Below are 24,262 nucleotides of genomic sequence, written 5' to 3' on the forward strand. Positions count from 1 at the left end.
CCCCCCCCCCCCGCCGATGGGCACAGCGCTCCTATGAGCGCTGTGCCAGGTCCGCGGCTTTTCGTGGCTCCTCGCGAGTAAGCGAGGAGCCGCGAAAAGCTGCGGAAGTCCCTAGACGTTCCCCAGCTCCGGCCTGAGGCCGGAGCTGGGGAAAAGGCGCGCCATAAGCGAATTCGCTTATGGCGCATTGGAGGAGGCCTCAGCGCGGCCTGTCTCCGGATTCCCCTGTGCGTCATCTGGACGCACAGCAGGGAAGCCGGGACAGAAGGCGCGCTAAGGCCTCGTCTAGGAAGGCCCTTAGTGAATCCAGCTGTCGCGTGTGCTTCGCACTCTGCAAATTATTCAATTCCACGACAGGAACATCTGACATTCTCAAAGCATTTCCTAATAAATGTAACCACTAGGTACAAGACCTATACCTGACACTGACCTGTCTCTCCAACTTGGAGTGGGGTGACTCAAGAAGTCACCTGAGTCACCCCACTCCTCACCTGAACATTTTCTGGCCGCATTCCAGTCTTGATTTCGTCCTGGTTACGGGACTGCTTCAGCCTTGGTCACCCTTTATCGAGAGAGGGCCAGGGGGAATGCAACCCCGTTAATTCTGCTCAATCTCTCGTCGGCTTTTGATACCATCAACCATGGTATTCTCATAGATCCATTTCATGGGATGAGCGTCGGAGGCACTGTGTTGCAGTGCTTCCAGTCCTACCTGCCTGGCCAAATTAAAAGAGTAACATCAGGTGAGTTTTCCTTGGCCCCTTGGCAATTAAGCTACGGGGTGCGGCAGGGCACCATCTTGTCCCCAATGTTGTTTAACATCTATATGAAGCCTCTGAGGGTGGTCGTTACGGGATTTGGAGCAAAATGCCACCAGTACGCTGATGACACACAGCTCTTTCTCCCTGTGACATCTTAATCAGGAGAGGCTGTGCAAATCCTGGATCAGTGCCTAGACGCAGTAATGGGCTGGAGGAGAGCCAATAAACTGAAGCGGAATCCTGGCAAGACAGAAGCCCTGTGGCTGAGTGGTTCCCAAGTCTGGGAGATGGCCTCATTGCCTGTTCTGGATGGGGTTGCACTCCCTCTGAAAGAACAGGTTCGTAGTTTGGGGATACTCTTAGACCCATTTCTGTCATTGGAGGCTCAAGTAGCCACCACGGCTCGGAGTGCCTTTTACCGACTTTGCTTGGTTCTCCAGCTACAGCCTCCCCTGGACAGGGATAGACTGGCCACAGTGATACAGGTGCTAGTAACCTTGTGACTGGATTACTGCTCTGTGTGGGGCTGCCCTTAAAACTGTTCCGGACGCTGGAGCTAGTGGAGAATGAAGCAGGTTGGCTGTTGTCGGGAGCTGCCCCTTTCCAGCATGTAACTCCTCTGCTGAGGGAACTGCACTGGCTGCCTGTTCGCTACCAGACCAGGTTTATGGTTTTAGTACTAGTGTGCAAAGCCCTAAACAACTTTGGACCAGGATATCTGAGAGAGCGCCTTCTCCCTTATGAACCTGCCCAGTCACTGAGGGCATGAGAGGGCCTGCTCCTGGTGGTTCCACGTGGACCTGTGGCCCAACTGAAGTCCATCAAGAGAAGAGCCTTCAATGTGGTGGCTCCCATTCTTTGGAACTCCCTGCCCCTGGAGGTCAGGGAGCTGCCAACACTGTGTTGCTTCCAGCGACTCCTGAAAAGAGCTCTTCCTTAACTGACCAGCCAGGGTTTTTATTGGCATTCTGTTTTTTAAAATAATTTTAATATGGTGTTTTAATCTTTTTATCTTTTTACTATTTTACCTCTTATGTTCATCACGCCATAAACTCTTTTAGGTATAGAACAGTATACAAACATTGTAAATCAATACATACATAAATAAAAGGTGTGGCTTAGTGGATGGGGTGGTGTGAATTACTACCTGCCCCCCATGAAAGGAGCACCGAAATAGTATCAGGCAAGCATAGTTGCCTTCTGGATATTTTAAGAGGTAGCAACCCACATAGTCATTCAAATCTGCAGATCTAGTTTGTAAGTTTAAGGGCTTTTCTACATGAGACATTTATTGTGCACTTGTCATTCCTTACTCATGGTTATTGACAGGTTCTTTAGGCCATGACATGACCCTCCAGTTTCATTTCTGTGTCTAAAGAGTCCTTTTGGGGAGTTTTTTTGAGCAGGGAATTTTTTTTATTATTTATTTATTACATTTTTATACCGCCCAATAGCCGAAGCTCTCTGGGCGGTTCAAAATGCAGTATTTAATTGGAAAAGCAAAAGAAAACGCTATTCCCACGTGTGTGTTTTGCACTATTCCACTGTACCACAGTGCCACCTAGAGGTTATGTAGTGGAAAAGCAGGAAAAGAAACACTCTTCCTGTAGTGCTCAGATCTCAGTTCTACAACAAACCCGAAAGTAGATGCAGCGGATTAACAGCCTTGTGTAGAAAAGCTCTAAATCAGTGTGGCCCTGGTCCAACTTTCTCCAGCTACAACTCTGATCCCTGGCTATGATAGATGAGGATAATGGGAGTTGTAACCCAACACATCTGGAAGGCTGAGGAAGGCTGCCCTAGTTCCAGCCCATTACACATGCCGTATCTTGCCTCTTTATTTCTGGTTTCTGGGCCCAAATTAAGAAAAGCAAAAGCAGTTTGTTAGTTCACGGCTGTGTAGTTCACGGCTGTTCATGCAGCTGTGCTGAACCGGATATAAACTGTGCAACTGGATAACTGAATTACCCTATTTCTTCGATTCTAAGACGCACTATTTCCCCATATAAACATCTCTAAAAATGGGGTGCGTCTTAGAATCGCAGGTGTGTCTTAGGGGTTCTCTTTTGCTGTTGGTGGTCCTGAAATTAGTGTGCGTCTTACAATCGATGGCGTCTTACAATCGAAGCAATACGGTAGCTAAACATTTCATTCTTTATTGTCAAAACACTTATAGTATAAGTATGTATCTACAACGCCCAGGGAGAGGAAAGCGAGTAAGATATGACGCACCGTACACGAACTAAACTTTCCTGTTACAGAGTGACTGATGAAGCAATGAAACGTGAATACAATCCGGAATAGACGTTGCCCTCTGTATAGCATTTTTATAGCAAATATGTGCTTTACAATAACACCGTATGTCTCACCTTGTGCAGTTTTTCACAGCAAACATATTGCTTGACAATTATATATCATCTGTGCATTATATTCACAGCAAATAAGTACCTTTGATTTTTCATATATAAAAAAATCTATGACACCCTATGGTCATACATATACTATAACTGTTGTGACAATGAAGACTTAAATGTTTAGCTAATTCAGTTATCCAGTTGCACAGTTTATATCCATATCATCAGTGTAACGGTCTCCTGTTTTGTGTTTGTTAATTGTGCGGGCTCCTCTCTGTTGTTGAACGGGAAACAGTCACCGTTGCTCAGTAGCGTTATTTACCTTTTCTTGTAACGTGGTTGCGTTGGTTGGCCCATTGTCTGTGTTGTTTCTTCTTCTCGTTTGTGACCCTTGCAATTCCCAGACTGCCCTTTCTCTGCGCCTCCCACTTCCTTGTTTTTGTATTTTCCGCACCTCTCTAGCTAACATTCCTTTATGCGCATGCTCTTAAGTTCAAATCTTTGTGGCGGGAGTTCTTCAGAGAGAGTGGTTTGTGGATTGTCAGAGCTGCCTGTCTCTTGAGGAAAGTGTAGGGATGCCTGGTGAATGGAAAGTGTTAAATCTTTCTAATTTTTGAACATTATTTCCATGGCATTACATGCAACCTACCTTGGGTAAAAACCTTTTTTTTAAAAAAAATATATTAAAGGATGCGCATATGCGCATAGCCAATTTCTAATTTATTTTTAAAAAAAATTAAATTAAGGACGCGCATTTGCGCATAGTATAGTTCTAACAAAGAAACGGTTACTGAAGGTGCGTAGAGGAAGTTACACCAGACAGGAAGCCCGGTGAGGGATCATGTGACATTAGTTTCGCAATGCAACACAGAAGACATCGTAACAACGCAGCACATTGGAAGAAGTCTAACGACGCAGAAGTGTTACAACGAAAGGTAAAACGGTACAAAACCTTTCTGTATAACGTTATAAGGAACGCATCACGTGATCACTGACGTCATCCAGAGCTATCTACGACGTTACAGCAACAGTAATGTAGGTTCAGCCGCTGACCCTGCAGTTGTGTGGTGGGTGGAGGGGGGCCATCACAAGTCAGGTCTAGGCGGGGGGGGGGGGGAAGACTTGAGGATAACAGAGAGAGAGAAAACACTGAAATGCGGCAGGTCAGAACGTTATCAGCCGAAACGACAAAAAAACCGGGGGTCCCAAAAGATGGCTAACCCAGCGAGTGTGGAAAGAGCCAAGACAGATCGACTTCTATGTGGCAGTGTAATCAATCACGCCGCAGGATATGGTTGTGCAATATATACAGACCAGAGGTGTATGTGACCTATCGTGATGCAATCTCCTCCTCCACGGGCTCTCATGTTCTTTGCTACAGAAACTGGGAAGTTAGACCAGTGGATGCAGGGAGCTTCCTTCTGCATCAAGCCTGCAGATGGCTGGATCTTCTGGCAATTCAAGATAAAATAAGACATGCTCACAGTAGCGTAGCTCTAATGCACCTGCAGCGGAGGAAGCCGGAGGCCAATTCCGCAGTACAACCCCACTCAGGAGCAAAGTTCTGGGCCAAACTGCAACTAGCGAAGCTGCCAGTTCGAGAGAAAGAAGGAGCCTCTTCAGCTAATTAGGTTTATGTTCTGCCAACGCTGCCACCATTCCAGGCTGTACCTTTTATGGGTCGGTGTTAAGGCTTGCTTTGCTCTACGGAAGGAACTCTTCCTTTTGGGGCTCATGGTGTTGATGTCCTCATCAATTAATGCTGCTCTTCACATTCCCAGCCAGAAGGTGTGGGGCTTATTCAACAGGTACAGTACCTAGCATTGGGTACTGTACCTGTACCCAATGGTCAGGCCTCATCTAGAGTATTGCGTCCAGTTCTGGGCTCCACAATTCAAGAAGGATGCAGACAAGCTGGAGCGTGTTCAGAGGAGGGCAACCAGGATGATCAGGGGTCTGGAAACAAAGCCCTAGGAAGAGAGACTGAAAGAACTGGACATGTTTAGCCTGGAGACGAGAAGACTGAGGGGAGACATGAGAGCACTCTTCAAGTCCTTGAAAGGTTGTCACACAGAGGAGGGCCAGGATCTCTTCTCGATCCTCCCAGAGTGCACGACACGGAATAACGGGCTCAAGTTAAAGGAAGCCAGATTCCAGCTGGACATCAGGAAAAACTTCCTGACTGTTAGAGCAGTACGACAATGGAATCAGTTACCTAGGGAGGTGGTGGGCTCTCCCACACTAGAGGCCTTCAAGAGGCAGCTGGGCAACCATCTGTCTGGGATGCTTTAGGGTGGATTCCTGCATTGAGCAGGGGGTTGGACTCGATGGCTTTGTAGGCCCCTTCCAACTCCATTAGCATTTGGGGGCATAAGTGCGCATAGGCGCTAATGTGAATTAGCAAGTAGAATTTATTTATTTATTTATTTATTTATTTATTTATTACATTTTTATACCGCCCAATAGCCGAAGCTCTCTGGTAAAATGAAATTCTGGTAAATAAACCCAATTCTGGCCATGAGTGGACGAGAGAATGAAAGATACCAGACCCTCCACGAAACACAGACAGAGCATATTTACCAAAATCCGTACATTGCTATCGGCCGTGAGAGGGATAAGCTCTGAAGGGAATCCCATGTCCCCTTTTAGACGTGCCATTTGTGGGCGCCTTGACGGTTTTGTCAATGAGAACGAAAAAGAATCTGAGGGAAGAATGAGATATATTTACCCTGACAATCCCGTAAAGGGGAGCTAAAAGAGAATGGGGTGCCGGGGTGTGTGTGTGTGTTTTTCTAGTTTGAATTCAAATTAGAAAATAGTCAGTCCTACGAAAGAGGAAGGAATCTGAGGGAAGAATGGGAATAGATGTGTTTGTGTGTGCTGTGACGGTCCTGTCGATAACAGCTAAAAGGATCTGAGAGAAGAAACTTTCCTACTTTAAATTCACTTGGACTCTTTGAACTCTTTTCAGTGCTCTCAATCTATTTTTTTAAGATGCCTTTTTTAATGGTGTGCTGCTTTTAATGATGCACTGGTTTTAAACGTTTGAATTAAGCCCTTGCTAGACCTACCTGTTAATCCGGTGGGGAGGAGGGGCGAGGCCGCACTGCAGCTAGCGCGGGCTGTCGCCCCAGTCTGCACGTGACACGCGACGGGGTAAGGGAAAGCCCCGCCGCGTCGGCCATTTTTTAAAAAACTTAAAGGGATCATGTGCGCAGGAGCGCACCAACGACAAGGTAGGTCTTTAAAAAAAAAAGGGTTCCCCGCTCCCTCCTACCCCCGATTTCCCCCCGCCATGTCCAATGCCCCCCCACCCATCCGCCATGTCCGATCCCCTGCCCACCTCCCCACCATGTCCGATCCCCCGCCCGCCCCTGCTCGCTTGGCGTGTCCAATCCCCCACCCGCCCACCCACCATGTCTGATCCCCCGCCCGCCCCCACCCGCCATGTCCGATCCCCCACCCGCCCCCTGCTCACTCACTTGCCTGCCCCCCACTCGCCTGCCCCCCCGCTCGCTCGCTCGCCTGCCCGCTCCCCCCCCCCGCTCACCATGTCCGATGCCCCCTCCGCTCCCCCCCCGACCTCAATCTCCGACACCCCCGGCCGCGATCTCCCCACCCTGGCTCCACTCTTCCCCCCCATCTCTCCCGCCAGGTCTGCTCTTTCCCCCCCCCCGGCCCCCATCTCTCCCCCCTGCGATTCCCCCACCCTGGCCCAATGGGCACAGCGTGGCTTCTCCCAGCTACTTGCGAGTAAGCCGCGTAGCCAGGAGAAGCCGCAGACTTTACAGAAATACTGAGGGATCTGGTTATCCCGGGCCAACGGAGGGTTTAGCCCGGGGTGACCCCTGGATCCCCTTTGGACTAGCAGCCATCGGCATAAGGATCACCATTAGAAGCATGTTGCAAACCCTGCAGAGAGTGTGCAAATCCAATGTTTGGAAGGGTCCAAACTCTCCCCAGTGCCACGTCTGTCTAAGGACTTGGAGAATATTGCTATTTGCTCACTCTTAACATTTCACTTAATCCTCCTCCAAGAGTACCAAAGACGGAGCTTGTGCAATTGCATTTATTTGCCCATCCTTTGTTTCCTGAGCCTCCCCCACTCTCTCTCTCTCTCTCTCTGCTGCCTCTTGTGCATTTATCACCCTTGCTTTTTCCGTCCTCTTCTCACTCCCACTTTCTGTATTTGAACTGTATGCTCCTTGGGGCAGGAGCCTGTTGGTTGCGAGTGATAACGCAGTAAAATGCCAAGTGTACCAGTGGTGCGATATAGGTAAGTCATCGTCATTGTAAGAATTGCATTGAGCAATTTTGTTATGTAGTAATCAGGCTGTAATCAATTTAAAATGATGGGGGTGATTTAATAATTTCCTCTCTCATAAGATCATAAGAAGAGCCTTGATGTTGGATCAGACGTAGGGTCTATCTCAGCCTTCCTCAACCTGGGGCGCTCCAGATGTGTTGGACTACAACTCCCAGAATGCCCCAGCCAGCTGGCTGGGGCATTCTGGGAGATGCAGTCCAACACATCTGGAGCGCCCCAGGTTGAGGAAGGCTGGTCTATCTAGTCCAGAATGTTCACACAGTGGCCAAGCAGCTGCCCATGAGAAACCAACAAGCAGGACACTGGTGCAACAGCACCCTCCCACCCATGTTCCCCAGCAACTGGTGTATGTAGGCTTACTGCCTCGGATACCGGAGGTAGCACACAACCATCAGGGCTAGTAGCCACGGATAGTCTCCTCCTCCAGGAATTTATCCAACCCCCTTTGAAAGCCATCCAAACTGGTGGCCATCATTACATCTTGTGGTAGTGAGTTCCATAGCTTAACTCTGCGCTGTGTGAAGAAGTCCTTCCTTTCATCTGTCCTGAATCTCCCACCCATCAGCTTCATGGGATGACACCTTTGGGTTCTAGTATTATGGGAGAAGGAGGAAATATCTCCCCGGCCACTTTCTCCGCATGCACTTGCCTTTTTCATATATATTTTTTTGTTTCAATACTTTTAAAAACCGTAATGAATGTGTTTCTTTAATTAGCTTTCGTCACTCTTCTTCTGGACTAGTAGAAAGCGACTATTTTTAATTAAAGCTGGAGAGTTTCATAGCATCAGCTCAGAAGCCCTATGTGAGCTTTGGCATGGAGTCATAAAGACTGACGGAGAGTCGTAAGATTGTGCAAAGTTTCTCTATTAACAACTCCTGGCATCTCAGGCAAGGATTTTGGAGTCGTCAAAAATGTGAAATGAATCAGGAGAAAAGAACGGTACAAAAAAAAGCTTGATTCCTCTGTGATGCCTTTCCAAATCAGGCAGTGATCCTGTCAAACTGCACTTACTTCCGAAAACCAAAGTCTACTGACTCGGAACTTGCATGTCCTCGGAGCACACAATTCCCCCTTCATGTCACAACCAAAGCCATCACTGGCGCTGCAAATAGATGGGTCGAGGCCAAAGGGATAAACACGCATCCACCCTAATGCCTCCAAAGTTCCTCTGGCTCTTTCTGAAGCCACAACTCAGACACAGCAGGAAGAACACTCAAGGTATACGCATGCTTGGTAAAAGATAGGTGTGCTCAAGTCCTATTGACGTCAATCACACTTGCAGGAAAAGAGGCCTTCAAGAGGCAGCTGGACAGCCATCTGTCAGGGATGCTTTAAAGTAGATTCCTGCATTGAGTAGGGGATTGGACTCGATGGCCTTAGAGGCCCCTTCCAACTCTACGATTCTATGATTCTAAGCTACAGGAAGCCAGATTCCGGCTGGACATCAGGAAAGACTTCCTGACGGTTAGAGCAGTACGACAATGAAACCAGTTACCTAGGGAGGTGGTGGGCTCTTCCACACTAGAGGCCTTCAAGAGGCAGCTGGACAGCCATCTGTCAGGGATGCTTTAGGGTGGATTCCTGCATGGAGCAGGGGGTTGGACTCGATGGCCTTGTGGGCCCCTTCCAACTCTGCTATTCGATGATTCTATGATCTTTATTTCTATGATCTTTATTTGCGACAGGGCTGGTAAGCACTATTCTATGATTCTAAGTTACAGGAAGCCAGATTCCGGCTGGACATCAGGAAAGACTTCCTGACTGTTTGAGCAGTATTACAATGGAACCAGTTATCAGATAAGTTATCCCTTACCTGATAACAACGCAAGGAAATAGCATGTGGCGATCTTAAAGAGTGGGACACCCAACTAGGGAGGTTGTGGGCTCTCCCACAGTAGAGGCCTTCAAGAGGCAGCTGGGCAACCATCTGCCAGGGATGCTTTAAGGTGGATTCCTGCATTGAGTAGGGAATTGGACTCGATGGCCTTCCTGACTGTTTGAGCAGTATTACAATGGAACCAGTGACCTATGGAGGTGGTGGGCTCTCCCACACTAGAGGCCTTCTAGGGCCAGCTGGACAGCCATCGGTCAGGTGTGCTTTGAGGTGGATTCCTGCATTGAGTCTTAGAGGCCCCTTCCAACTCTACTATTTTATGATTCTATGATTCAAGGGATTGGGGGGAAACTCCCTTTTGAGAGAAAAAATGCAACTTTGGGCACTTTTTTAGCTTAGGAAAAAGGTGTGTAATGGGGGATGCTAGAACTTGGGGTCGTAGAATGAAGTTGAGAAAAGGAAGTCCTTCTGGACCCAGCAGACAGTTGGGCTAGGGAATTAACGGCCACCTGTTGAGGGGACATCTGGCAACTTACCTTTGACAGGGGATTAGACAAATTGATGGAGGATAAGGCTGGCAATGGCTACTAGGAGTCATGATAGCTATATACCTTGGGAGACAGGATGCATCTGAATATCAATCGCTAGCGAACATCAGTCGGAGAAGACTACTGGATTCATCTTGCTCGTGGTCAGAGTGAGAAAACAGAGGGCTGCACTATATATGCCTCTGGTCTGAACTAGCAGGGCCCATCTGATGTTCTTAGGCTTTAGCTAGACCGAAGGTTTATCCCAGGATCATCCCGAGTTTGTCCCTGCCTGAGCGCTGGACGCCCTGTGTGGCACTTAGATGAACAGGTTTGACCCCAGGACAATCCAGGGATAAACCTTAGGTCTAGCTATGGCCTTAGTTCAAACGAATGAGTTTGTATCATTCAAAATTTGTCAGAAAAACATGTGCCACAGAGCCCCGTGAAGATCTGTATTCCGCAAACAATTCCACATTCAGACAGTACACAAAGGAAAGGAAACAGTGATTCACACAACCACCTGGCAACAGAATGAGCAAAGTGTCCTTGGGTACTAGTCCAATAAAGTTATTGAACACTGTAATTGGCAAATGCTGGTAACAAAGTTGCACAGGAAGGCCTTTACACTTGTGAATTCGGTTTCCTTTGAAGCATATCCTGTTTTCAAAATAGTTTTCCTTTTCTGAAATATCAATCTCTCTCTCTCTCTCTCTCTCTCTGGCTAACTCGCATTTATTGGGACACGTTGAGCCTCCTTTTCCCTTCTACCCTTGTTTATGCATTCATTTGCAGAATCACACAAATCACTTTTCCACATTCATTTCCCTAATAAGGTACTTGAATTTGATTAAGGGATGAGGTAGGTAATTTTAGAATGGGGAAAAGAAGCGTAATCCCTTACCTGACAATAACGCAAGGAGATAGCACGTGGCGATCTTAAAGAGTGGCACGCCATTCGTGAGCTGATCCATCTTGCGGGAGGCTGCGGCTGACGCCCTCCCCATTGGAATCCTCGGTCCAGGGACAGAAATTGTTCAGGCTCCCCCTTTTCAGTGACAAAGTCTCTGAAGAGCAGCGACATGGGGGTCGCATGTACCTACGCGTCCACCCTTTGGCAAGATAGTGGTGCTGGCAACCCTCTCCATCAGGGGAAGGCAGCTGAACATGAAAACAGCATCGCTGGTGTCCATTCGTGGTCTGCCTCACCACTGGAGAGCTGTCAGTCACCCGGATGTTTGTGCAGTATTAGGACCACGTCCGGCTGAGAAGACACATCCCAAACACTCTCTCTTTCTCTCTCTCTTGCGCACAGCCGATGGGAAGTGAGGAAGACGTTTGTAGCTCAAGGCAGGTACCCAGAGCTATTCCACAGCCCAGGGTTTCGCACCAAGAGAAGCTCCCTAGAGAAGAAGGCAGGAAGACACCGTGAGATGGCAGCCCACAGGAAGTGAAACAAGACTGGCGTTAGCAGCAGCCCACAATTTATTAAGGGATGTTAGAGAGAAGAGAAGGTAATTTTTAGGGGAGAGAAGTGGATTTGCACCTGCCCCCTTGAAACAATATGGGCACCACACTTGGGGGTGCATCTACATATGCTCTTACAAAGATGCACACATAGAATCACAGAATAGCAGAGTTGGAAGGGGCCTACAAGGCCATCGAGTCCAACCCCCTGCTCAAGGCAGGAATCCACCTTAAAGCATCCCTGACAGATGGTTGTCCAGCTGCCTCTTGAAGGCCTCTAGTGTGGGAGAGCCCACAACCTCCCTAGGTCACTGGTTCCATTGTCTTACTGCTCTAACAGTCAGGAAGTTTTTCCTGATGTCTAGCCAGAATCTGGCTTCCTTTAACTTGAGCCCGTTATTCCGTGTCCTGCACTCTGGGAGGATCGAGGAAAGATCCTGGCCCTCCTCTGTGTGACAACCTTTTAAGTATTTGAAGAGTGCTCTCATGTCTCCCCTCAGTCTTCTCTTCTCCAGGCTAAACATGCCCAGTTCTTTCAGTCATTGCACATCATATACAAGCCACCACTGCGACACCCACCCACCATGGAGCCCCCCCCCCCCCCTCAATGGCTTTCTTTCGAGACAAGTGAGCCAGACAGCGCTTTGAAGGGCAGCTGGGATTGAGTTGCCCTGCCTGACACTAGAGGCCTTCAAGAGGCAACTGGACTACCATCTGTCAGGGATGCTTTAGGGTGGATTCCGGCATTGAGCAGGGGGTTGGACTCGATGGCCTTGTAGGCCCCTTCCAACTCTGCTATTCTATGATTCTATGATTCTAAATGCCTGGCTCTGAGGAGGGGGGGGTCTTTCCTCAGAGTCAGGCATTGACTGGAGAAGCATCCAAGGAAACTGCTGAAGCAGCAGGCCATCTCCTGGGACTTCTCTCTTACAGAGCAGCCGCCCATCTTCCATCTCACTCCAGGAACCCTCTCAGAATGAAGCAGAGGGTGGGCAGCCGCCCCTGTGGGCCTCGCTAGCGGCTCTCCTGTTGTGGCCTCAGGACGGCGGGGGAGTCTCCAGAGCACCTGCTAGTGCCGCCATCTCGCACCAGGGACACGGCAGTGAGGGGGGAGTGTGCAAATCTCCACTCCCCCACCCCGCCCCGAGGTAGAGGATTCACTCCACCTCATGGGAGAGCCGGCCCTGTGTCCCGCTGTCACTCCCTGGCAACTGTTACTCAGAGGCACGGCGTCTCCAATATTGGAGGTGTCACAGAGCCATCAGGACTGGCAGCCGTCAATAACCTCCTGGTCCTCCACGAGTTTGTCCAATCCCCTTTTTAAAGCCCTTATCTGGACAGAGATAGCCTAGCTACAGTGATCCATACTCTGATAACCTCTCGTTTGGATTACTGCAATGCGTTATACGTGGGGCTGCCTTTGAAAACGGTCCGGAAACTTCAACTGGTACAAAACAGGGCAGCATGGTTACTAACAGGGACTGGCCGACGAGACCACATCACGCCAGTCCTTTTCCAGCTTCATTGGCTGCCAGTCCAGGTCTGGGCCCGATTCAAAGTGCTGGTATTAACATTTAAAGCCAGGCTTGGGGCCAGGCGATCTGAAGGAACGCCTCCTCCTGTATGTACCTGCCCAGACCCTAAGGTCATCCTCAGGGGTCCTTCTCCGCGAGCCCCTGCCAAAGGAAGTGATGCAGGTGGCTACCAGTAGGAGGGCCTTCTCCGCTGTGGCACCCCAGCTGTGGAATGAGCTCCCTAAGGAGGTTCGCTTGGCACCTACATTATATGCTTTTAGACGCCAGGTGAAGACCTTTTTATTCTCCCAGCATTTTAACAGTCTATAAATAAATTTTAACTTGGTGTTTTAAATTTGTAATTTTGCATTGCTGCTGTTTTTATCTGGTTGAGCTTTTATACTGTATTTTATAGTATGGTTTTATACTGTTGTTTTATACTTCGAATGTTTTTAATTTTTGTGAACCGCCCAGAGAGCTCCGGCTATTGGGCGGTATAGAGATGCAATTAATAAATAATAAATAAATAATAAATAAAGCCGCCCAGTTTGGTGGCCCGCGACCAGTACACCGGCATCCCTTCGGTGCACTGGGCACGGTTCAGTGTGATCCCACCACGCTCTGCTCGCCCCTCCCCCTCCGTTGTTTGTCCGCAGCCGTCCACACACAGGTGGATTCAGTTTGGAACCGGATACAGAGGCCAAACAGGTGTTCATCCTGCACGTGGGAAAGGGATTACGAGAATGGGAGCACCGGCTTCTGGTGCTCCTTTGACGACCTGCCCCTGTTTAGCCCAACAAGAGAGAGTCTGGGGAGGGGATAATGCAGGCTGACCTCCGCAGCTTCTATCAGTGTCATGATGTCTGTGGGAAGAGTATCTTTCTGTCAGCACTGGGTAGCCGCAACCTATCCCCAAACACCAGTCTCCGTGAGGCAGGGCTTCTGAGCAGGGGTGAAGAAACGCAGCCACTGGGGCCAAATCCGGCCATCCTGACCTACCGCTAGCCCTTGGGGTTCCCCAGATGGCCCCACCCCCTTTCCTCAACTGAAACCCACTGGGCGCTTTCCTGCCTCTTGGGAGTTTTTTCTCCCTCCTAAAAGGTTGCAGTGCCCTCTTAAGGTTTAGTTGCTGCCAGGAAGAGCGTTCAGCTAAAACAGGCTGACATTTGGGGTATTTTTTTTGCCGTGCCCCTTTTGGCTTTGACTCCACCCACCACTAGAATGTGCCCACCTAGGGCTTCGCCAAAATGGAATTTGGCCTTGGGCTGAAAGGTGCTTACTAGCCCTGTCGCAAATAAAGATCATAGAAATAAAGATCATAGGATCACAGAATAGCAGAGTTGGAAGGGGCCCACAAGACCATCGAGTCCAACCCCCTGCTCAAGGCAGGAATCCACCCTAAAGCATCCCTGATAGATGGTTGTCCAGCTGCCTCTTGAAGGCCTCGAGTGTGGGAGAGCCCACAACCTCCCTAGGTCACTGATTCCATTGTTGTACTGCTCTAACAATCAGGAAGTTTTTCCTGATGTCCAGCTGGAATCTGGCTTCCTTTAACTTGAGCCTGTTATTCCATGTCCTGCACTCTGGGAGGATCGAGAAGAGATCCTGGCCCTCCTCTGTGTGACAACTTTTCAAGTCCTTGAAGTGTGCTGTCACGTCTCCCCTCAATCTTCTCTTCTCCAGGCTAAACCTGCCCAGTTCTTTCAGTCTCTCTTCATAGGGCTTTGTTTCCAGACCCCTGATCATCCTGGTTGCCCTCCTCTGAACACGCTCCAGCTTGTCTGCATCCTTTCTGAATTGTGGAGCTCAGAACTGGACACAATACTCTAGGTGAGGCCTAACCAGGGCCGAATAGAGAGGAACCAGTACCTCATGTGATTTGGAAGCTATACTTCTATTAATGCAGCCCAAAATAGCATTGGCCTTTCTTGCAGCCATATCGCACTGTTGGCTCATATTCAGCTTGTGATCTACAACAATTCCAAGATCCTTCTCGTTTGTAGTATTGCTGAGCCAAGTATCCCCCATCTTGTAACTGTGCATTTGGTTTCTATTTCCTAGGTGTAGAACTGGAACTGGATGCATTCGTTGAAAGCAGTAGAGGCTGAAGGGCTGTTTTGTCTGTGGGGTGGTGAATCCGCTCCGGGTTCCCGTCAGAACCAGCCAGAACTCTAACGGAGCTCTCCAAGGAGTGATCGAAGAGCGGATTCACAGCCCCACTGGCATCGGAGCCACCAGCCTCCACTGGTTGAAAGTAGCCGCCCTCCCAGGCTGTTTAATGCATGGCGCTCTTGATTCTACTTTCCACTGTAACGTGCTTCTCTTTGAAGCTGAGGGATCTGATAGCAGTACTGGAGAGAAAGCCGAAGGAAGGGACGCAAGCTGCCTGCAGATCTGCCTAGTCTATAAATCCTCTGGCATTGCAAACTTAGCTATATCCATCACGCACTGAACAGGGAAGTCACTGTATATTTCATCTTGGCCCACACGGCACCTCTTGGCTGGCTTCAGCTCATTTAAAGGATCAGGTTCTGGCTTGTAGACACAGGGAACAACCCAGCACAAAGTTCATCTGTGAAAGTCCCCCCCCCCCCATTTCCAAATTTCCTCTGTTCCAAAAGAATCATAGAACCATAGCATAGCAGAGTTGGAAGGGACCTACAAGGCCATCGAGTCCAACCCCCCTGCTCAATGCAGGAATCCACCCTAAAGCATCCCTGACAGGTGGTTGTCCAGCTGCCTCTTGAAGGCCTCTAGTGTGGGAGAGCCCATAACCTCTCTAGGTCACTGATTCCATTGTTGTACTGCTCTAACAATCAGGAAGTTTTTCCTGATGTCCAGCTGGAATCTGGCTTCCTGTAACCTGAGCCCGTTATTCCGTGTCCTGCACTCTGGGAGGATCGAGAAGAGATCCTGGCCCTCCTCTGTGTGACAGCCTTTTAAGTATTTGAAGAGTGCTCTCATGGCTCCCCTCAATCTTCTCTTCTCCAGGCTAAACATGCCCAGTTCTTTCAGTCTCTCTTCATAGGGCTTTGTTTCCAGACCCCTGATCCTCCTGGTTGCCCTCCTCTGAACACGCTCCAGCTTGTCTGCGTCCTTCTTAAATTGTGGAGCCCAGAACTGGACGCAACTGGAAACTGAAGAAATCTCAACTACATTGTGATGATCAGCGCTACGCCCACCATAATCCTATAGATACTGCTAGCAATGTCATTCTATAACTCAGTGGTTCCCAAACTTTTTCAGGTCACCGCCCCCATGGTTCCACAAACTCATGCCCAGCGCCCCCCTACCCTACACTATAAAAATCATTATTCAGAATAGCAGTTTTCAACGACCCACTAAGGAAGATAATAACAATAAAATTCAAAACAGTAACAATTAAATGAATATTTATTCAAAATCTGAAGCACCCGCCGCAGGCTTGCCGAGGGAGGTAGGGAAAAGAGAGGGAACGCCTCTGTTTTGCAGCCGGCATGGCAGGGCACACCAAGCAGGATATATCTCTTCATTAGCATTTTGTGTGGATTCTTCCCCTATATGGCTTGGGACCAAACTACCTTCTCCCATAAAAATGCCCCTGGATTTTAAGACCTTCTGGAGAGGTGCTTCTCAGAAAAGACCACCTCGAGTGCCCCCCTGTTGCCCTTTTGCCTCTTAGAGCCCCTGCTGCCCCCTGGCCTCTTAATGCCCCCCTCTGCAAACCCACCCACCCCAAGGGGGCGGTACCACCCATTTTGGGAACCACTGCTATAGCTGATAATTATCTGATCATTATAAATCCAGTAAGACCATTATGCACGTCACAGATTTGTTTTCTATTTAAATACATTGTTAGCGTTTACAAAATGCACTCAGGCGTTCAAGTCTGAAGTTAACCACTGAGAAGATAAAGGCATTATTTTACTCATTCCATGGGCTTGTAATTGCAAAACAGATTTGAGCCAAACGATACTTTACCCAGTTCACTTGGACTTCTCTGGGATTGCCCGAAACAGGTTTTGAGCTGGCAAAGGGAGGATTGTGATGCAGGAAAGATAAAAGGCAACCGTACACCGGTGTGTGGGGGTGTGGGTGTCAGATTATCTGTTCATCTAGTTCAGAATTTTCTACTCTGGCTGGCTGAAAGAGTCAGTCTCAGGCAGAGAAGGGTTTCGCCCACTACTGGGCCAACTAACTGATCCGTCTAACGGGAGATTCTGACAAGCAAACACGGATCCCAGGGACGGACAAGAATTTCATTCCTGTTGACAAATTTTGCAACCATGTCCCATTTGCAACCCTGGATGAAAAGATCAGGAAAAACTTCCTGACTGTTAGAGCAGTACGACAACGGAACCAGTTACCTAGGGAGGTTGTGGGCTCTCCCACACTAGAGGCCTTCAAGAGGCAGCTGGACAACCACCTGTCAGGGATGCTTTAGGGTGGATTCCTGCACTGAAGAGGGGGTTGGACTCGATGGCCTTATAGGCCCCTTCCAACTCTGCTTTTCTATGATTCTATGAGCAGGAATGCAATTCTTGCACAAATGTGCACTTCCAAAAACGTGCACCTGCACAAGTGCATATTTTCACACACACACACACACACACACACCAAATTCACATTTCCACGCTTTAAAAAGACACACTCGTGTTCAGGAATGCAAATGAGGTGAAACACACTTCGAAGAAAGATTCACAGGACCTGAATAAAACCAAACACTGGGCGTTCTCCCATCCCTAATGGGAGGTGCTCTGATGGGGGGAGCACGCAAAGTAGGTGCTCTAAGGCTTCATCTCCAGAAAGAGCTGGAGAAGCCCCCTGGTGGTGGAAGGCCCTGGACAACCAATACCAAGCAGGACAAGCTGGGAATGATGGGGTTTATGGTCCAACACGTCCGGAGGGCACCAGGTTGGGGATGGCTGGTGTAGATGTTGCTAAGCAAAACGGACCAAGGCCTTATTATTATTATTATTATTTATTTATATAGCACCATCGATGTACATGGTGCTGTACAGATAACACAGTAAATAGCAAGACCCTGCCGCATAGGCTTACAATCTAATAAAGTTGTAGTAAACAATAAGGAGGGAAAGAGAATGCAAACAGGCACAGGGAAGTGTAAACAGGCACCGGGAAGGGTGAAGCTAACAGTATAGAGTCAGAACAAACTCAAAGTTTAAAAGCTATAGGGAAAAGAAAAGTTTTTAGCTGTGTTTTAAAAGCTGTGATTGAGTTGGTAGTTCTCAGGTGTTCTGGAAGAGCATTCCAGGCATGCTTCCAGCTGAGGGTGATTTATCAGCTCTGGCCGGAAGGAGGACTTTCAGGGAGAGCCACCACACCATCTGAGGAGACCTCCTTGCACAAATAGGCTAGTGCACCTCCCTGGCCTGGATCAGGCTCACTCGCTGTAGTCTTGAGCAACTAAGAGACCAGCGGTTGCTGTTTTCACTTGGCTCTCTCTATTCCCCAGCCTCTCCCCCCCTCCTGCCACCCTCCCACCCTCCACAGGGTCTCACACAGACTGAATTACTCCTTTAGGGAATGACCCATGAACCCAATCCGGCCCGTGGAGGTCCTGCATCCCACCCACCAAGCCTCATTTGGTGCAGGTGGAGTTTGCAGACGATCCCTTTATGCAGGAAAAAATAGTTTATTCTTTGAAGAGCCCTGTGTGTTTTGGCCCAACATACATGATCTGGAGCAGCCTTCCTCAACCTGGGGCGCTCCAGATGTGTTGGACTGCATCTCCCAGAATGCCCCAGCCAGCGGCTGGGGCATTCTGGGAGATGCAGTCCAACACATCTGGAGCGCCCCAGGTTGAGGAAGGCTGATCTGGAGCCTTTCTCGGGGGCTGTAGAATGAGCCAATGCATTTAATTGATATGTCAGAAATAAAACTGCAATAGCGCAATAAAATAGTACACATTGCAAACATTGCCTGTGGATGCTTACAATTCTTAAAAAGGCTTCTGAGCACTGATTCATGGGTGTTCTCACGCATTCGAAGATTGCCAAGCCAAATTACAGCTGAAGACAAAGTATTATATACAATTTTAAGAATTCTCAGTATACCGAGGCAAAACTGGGTTTTTTTCCCAGCGTCTTGAGACAAGTTCTCTCTTTTTGGATCAATTTTGGATGCTTCCCAGTTTTCTCATGTTTAAAGGATTCCTTGAAATACACAACCATCTTTGCATGAACACCTTTTATTGCCCACCTTCAAAAAGACACTTTATCGGTTTTCGTTTGGAGCGAGCATTTATCGAGCGCAAACAAACCAAAAATGATCCCTGGAACATTTGTCGGCTGGCCACCGAGCTGTTTTAAAGAGTTGATGGCAGCAGGAACCCGAGACAATGGCGGGAATTGTTTCTGCAGTTCATGTTGTAAAACCAATGACCAAAATCCATGCATAATCTAAGCATGCGGGATGTCTGCCCACACAAAACTCTGCCTCCTTTGTCTGCATGTTCTGTTTGGTCCCAACTACAAAACATTCCAGAACTGCAAATATAAGAGAAGTGAAGGAAAATGCACAACCAAAATAATTGTGTGTGTGTGTGTGTGTGTGTTGATTGAAGCATTTTCTTTACAATGAATGAAAGCTAAAACACTTGGGGCCTTTTTAGCTTAGAAAAACGATAACGCGGGGGGGGGGGGACATGTCCTGATAGCGCAGGGGTGTCACGCGAGGGCCAAATTCAAGACAGACAAAAGACCACATTTATGCCTGATGGACCTATGGAACTCACTACCACAGGATGACTGCTGGCTGACGTGGCAGAAAGTGGGGATTAGGCACATTTTATGGATCTATCTGTAGCTGTTAGTCATGGTGATAGGCTAACAGAGAGGCACTGTACCTCTGAGGACCTGGGGGGGGGGGGGAAGGCGTACAGAGGGGGGGGGGGTAAAGGGTGCTGGGTTAGTTTGTCGCTCCCCCCCACCCCGATGCTGCATCCATGCTCTTCTTATGGCCCTATGTGAGAAGTACATAAGCAGCAGAACTGAAAAGGAGAATGTTGTCTCTTTAATTTCTTGCTTTCCGGACTCCTCTTTCAGACCGGCTAATTCCATTTGAGCCGCCTCTTTTGTGGACACTCTACAACTGACAACACACACTGCAACAAAGAGTATTTCTCTGACTCCCCCCTTATATTCATTCATTGCAGCGTGTGTGTGTGTTGCCGATTGCAAGTCGCCACAAAAACGGACCAAGACGGACCAACAGCCTGCCGGCTTCTTATATTCTCCATCACACCACGCAGCCTCCTCTCTAACGTACATCACCAGGAGACCAGCCCCAGGGGTACTATTGCAGCTTTACTTCGCAGATTAATTTTATGCAGATGCCCATTATGAATCCATACTGCAACGGGCCTAATAAATCAATGCACAACATCTTTATGGTGCGCTGTGTGCAAACTACGTCCTCTTCCTTTCTTAAGTAAATCAACGCATTTGTGGAAGCGGCATGCACCGCCTATCTCTTCCATGCATGTGTGCTTGCTAGAGGTTCATGCTGGACTTGCCCACAGGTTCGCACCCGGCTCCCGCTGCCCCTTGGCAAGCGCCATAAAAGCCTTTTATCCCGTGATAAAAACGTTGCAGCCCTGGCGCTGAGGAAAGGCTACTTACACGCAACAGAAGCGAAACATCTGGTCCTTGGTGCTGTTCCAAGCTTCGTGTGCTTTGGTAAGCCCCTACGACGTCCCTGTAAGGTAGGCAGGCAGGCAGGCTGGTCCTCCAGGAGGCAGATGAGAGGACGCTGCCGGGGGCTGCAGCCCCTGGACTATTCAGTCGCGCAGGCTGGGCGCCTGGTCGGGGCTGCTCCGCGTCACGGCAGCTCTCAGCGACTAACCAACGCATCTCCTCTCGCGCGCTGCCATGGGCTGGAGAGGCGCGTCCCGGCCGGGAAGGGCCACCCCGGAGACGTCCAGGCGCCCGCCCGCCTCGGTGCGCAGGAAGAAAACGCCGAGCAAGTCCCGTTCCAGGACTGAATCCTGCCGAAGAAAAGACCCACGTGCGCGGGGCGGGGACCTTCTCTCGCACCCGCTGCGCATTCCAAGGGGGCTTGCGCAGGAGAACTTCCCCGTGAGAAAACTTTGCTCTCCTCTGCTGTTGCGCGGAGCGGCTCGGGCGCACGCCGTGCCCGGAGCAGCAGAGGCGCCCGCGGGGCCAGGCAGGGGCCCGTCACTTACCGGCAGGCTGGCTGGCTGGCTGGCGGGGAGGCAAGCGGGCCGGGCGGGCCGGGAGAGGAGACGCCGCCCCACGCCGGGTCGCCCCCCGCGCGCGCCCTCGCCCGCGCCCTCGCCCGCCTCCGGGAAGCCCGGCCCCGAAGCCCGAGGCGCGCCCGCCGCCCAGCCAGACTCGCGCAGCGCTTCCCCGGTGGCTCCTCGGAGGCGCCCGTGCGCAGGAGCTTCGCCTCGCCCGAGACGGAGGGAGAGAAAGGGCGAGCGCCAGAGCGCTTCAGCCCGGGTTTCCACTTGGGTGTGACGACAGAGGCGGGGAGAGGGAGAGGGAGAGGGCGTGGGGGGGGAGAGGGAGGGGGAGAGGCGCTCCTCGGCTGAGTCGTCTCTGTAGGCGGCCAGAGGGAGGCGGGCAGGGCTTGGGACCAGGGCCGGTGCCAGGCTATTTTGCGCCCCAGGCAAGGTGAGCTACTTTCACACAGACACACACACACACACCAAAAAATGCCAACTTTACTTTTTAAGAACAGATGTTTCCTGGAAAAAAAAAAAGAAGCACAAAACTTGAGACTGCTAAATTTATTTCAAAGTGCAAGAAATACGTCATGCCAATTATAGCAAACAAATGGGAAAGGAATGTCTAGGGGTCTAAAATGCATTATTTAATAGGAATGTCACCTCCAAATCATCCCCCCAACTCACAGATGCGCACGCACACGCACTCAGCATCACTCACTCCAAACAAACACACCTGTGAACACATGCATTCACTCAAAGACCCCATGCACCCCATTCATATTCTCTCTCTCTCTCTCTCTCTTACGCACACGTTCCAGAAGTCCAAACGTGGAGCCGCCCCACCCCCACCCCAGCATCCCTGGCTTTGCTTCGGCTGGGCGGGCGCGGGGGCACCATCTTGCCCGCCCAGGCCCAGCTGAATCCTCGGGCCAGCCCAGCTCACAGCCAACGCGCGTGAGTGCTGCGCTGTGCCCAGCGCCCCTCTTAGCTTGGCGCTCTAGGCAGCAGCCTGAGTGGCCTCTATGGTAGCACCAGCACTGCTTGGGACTTGGCCACAGACTGCCTGAAGCATCAGCGAGTTCCCCCCCCCACTTCCAACTCTTCTGGGCTTTCCCCCTGAACCCTTTCTGCAAACATAAGGAGGGTGTGGCTGAGTTCAGACAGCACGCGAATCGAGGGTTGTTTTCCAGTCTGTTCCTATCACACCCCACCCCGGTTGATGAGCGTGTCGTCCGAACTCAGCCTGTGGCCATAGCTAGACCTAAGGTTTATCCCAGGATCATCCCGGGTTCGTCCCTGCCTGAGCGCTGGATGCCCTGTGTGGCACTTAGATGAACAGGTTTGACCCCAGGACAATCCAGGGATAAACCTTAGGTCTAGCTACGGCCTGTGTGTGTGTGTGTGTGTGTGTGAGAGAGAGAGAGAGAGAGAGAGAGAGAGAGAGGCTGTTTCTGCACCTGCCTTTCTCCCAAGATCGTCCTGGGATCATCCCTGTGCATCCAAATGACACACAGGGGATCCCTGGAGCAGGCAGGGACAATCCCTCCATTTTCCTGGGATAATCCCTAGGTGTGGAAAAGGCCAGAGAGAGAGAGAGAGAGAAAATTCAATCCAGGGAAGGGAGGGGGCAGGCCAAAAGAGAGCAGCGTGGAATTCACCTTGGGCCAATTTTGGGGGTGGCTTCTTGGGTCTGAAGCCTAATTCAGCCATGGACAGTTTCAGTCTTGGGGGCACCCAGCACGGTTTGCCCCACTGAAAAATGGGCCTCTATTTTATTTATTTATTTATTTATTTTATTACACTTATATGCCACCCCCATAGCCAGGGCTCTCTGGGCAGTTCACAGAAATTCTAAAATTGAGATACGAGTATACAAAATTTAAAATTCTAAAACACGGAACATACCCACATAAAGCATTAAAAAACCGTTAAAAAAAACTAAACATGTGGGTGATTAAGATGTGCCGCCATACACCTGGGCAAAGAGGAAAGTCTTAACCTGGGGCCAGAAAAATAGCAGTGTTGGTGCCAGGCGATCCTCAGCAGGGAGATCGTTCCACAGTCTGGGGGCCACCACCAAAAAGGCCCTTAATCGTTGCCACACTCCGAGCCTATAACAAAGAGTGGCCCACCTTGCAGGGTTGTTGTGAGGATAATCATAACAAATGTAGCTGGCACACACACAATCCAGATCTAAGGTGTGTGTGTGTGTGTGTGTGTGTGTAAGAAGGAACACATGTCCATTCCAGGGAAGGGAGGGGCCAGGCCAAAAGAGAGCAGTGCGGAATTCAGCTTGGGACATTTTTTGGGGGGGTGGCTTTTCAAGTCCAAAGCAAAAAGGAAAAGTGGTTAGAAATGATCCGTAAAGGCCTCTGAGATTAGCATACATTGGAGTGAAGACAGATGGGGTAAAACAGAGAGAGTTCACTGAATAGGTCTGTGATTGTATAATAAGCTTTGATTGATTGATTGAGAGACGGAGTTTGCTGCACGCCTGTGAGACATGAGATGATCCTCCTGAAATGGCAGATATGCCTAGGGGCAAACTGAACCAAAACCCAGGCTTCTGTCATAGAATCACAGAATAGCAGAGTTGGAAGGGGCCTACAAGGCCATCGAGTCCAACCCCCTGCTCAAGGCAGAAATCCTGTCTTGCATTTCCCCCATGGTTTTGCTTTAATAGTTAAAGGGGCCATGCAAGTGTTTGTGTGCGTATTCATTTATTGATCACTTACAAAAAAATACAAGGAAAAGGAAAAAGAAAGACTTTTTAATCTGCCAAACCTGCTCCAGGAATTGGTGGATGTCACGCGGGAGTCAGCAAATGGGCAGTTTACGTCTGTTTCAAGCCAGCTGAACTTTGGGGTGGGGTGGGGTGTCAGAGCTCTAACCTGCAGTGGGGTGGAGATACCCGAACTGAATGTTGCCGGAGCAGCTCAGCAATCCCAAAATATTACGCCTACCTTGACCCTTCATTGCTTATTGAGTCAGACCTCCAGCGCAGCTTCTGAAGGAAGGATAGCAGCAGCAGCAGTGCATCTGGAGGGTCATTCTTGGCAAAAATGTGCTTTTCTAGTCGACGTCAGCACGGAATAAGCGGTGTTCTTGTTAGTTGTTGAGAGCTGGAGGGAATCTACACGTCGTACTGAAGGCGTTTGCGTGCGCCTCCAGTGCGTCCTCAAAATGAGGGTGTAGACGGAGAAAGAAGAGATGGAAGAAGAGGAGGAGGAGGAGGAGGCCGCGGAACCGGCTGCATCCTTGCCGCTGTCACTGCCGGCCTCCTG

The 24,262-nt window shown here is 49.8% G+C and overlaps 1 protein-coding gene across 1 annotated transcript in view; it reads right to left on the bottom strand.

Moving 5' to 3' along the window:
* The window catches only part of CHRNA2 (cholinergic receptor nicotinic alpha 2 subunit), a 42,139-nt gene extending 18,185 nt beyond the window's left edge, over positions 1-23,954 (bottom strand). The window contains exons 1-3 of the mRNA XM_063125367.1: positions 23,942-23,954; positions 20,973-21,256; positions 20,633-20,774 (exon numbers count right to left, since the gene is read on the bottom strand). Coding sequence (XP_062981437.1) covers positions 20,633-20,774; positions 20,973-21,256; positions 23,942-23,954 — 439 coding nt within the window. The remainder of the gene's footprint in view (positions 1-20,632; positions 20,775-20,972; positions 21,257-23,941) is intronic.
* Between the last annotated feature and the right edge of the window lie 308 nt (positions 23,955-24,262).

The sequence above is a fragment of the Elgaria multicarinata genome, chromosome 4 (genome assembly GCF_023053635.1).
Source record: "Elgaria multicarinata webbii isolate HBS135686 ecotype San Diego chromosome 4, rElgMul1.1.pri, whole genome shotgun sequence".
In the NCBI taxonomy this organism is placed as follows: domain Eukaryota; kingdom Metazoa; phylum Chordata; class Lepidosauria; order Squamata; family Anguidae; genus Elgaria; species Elgaria multicarinata.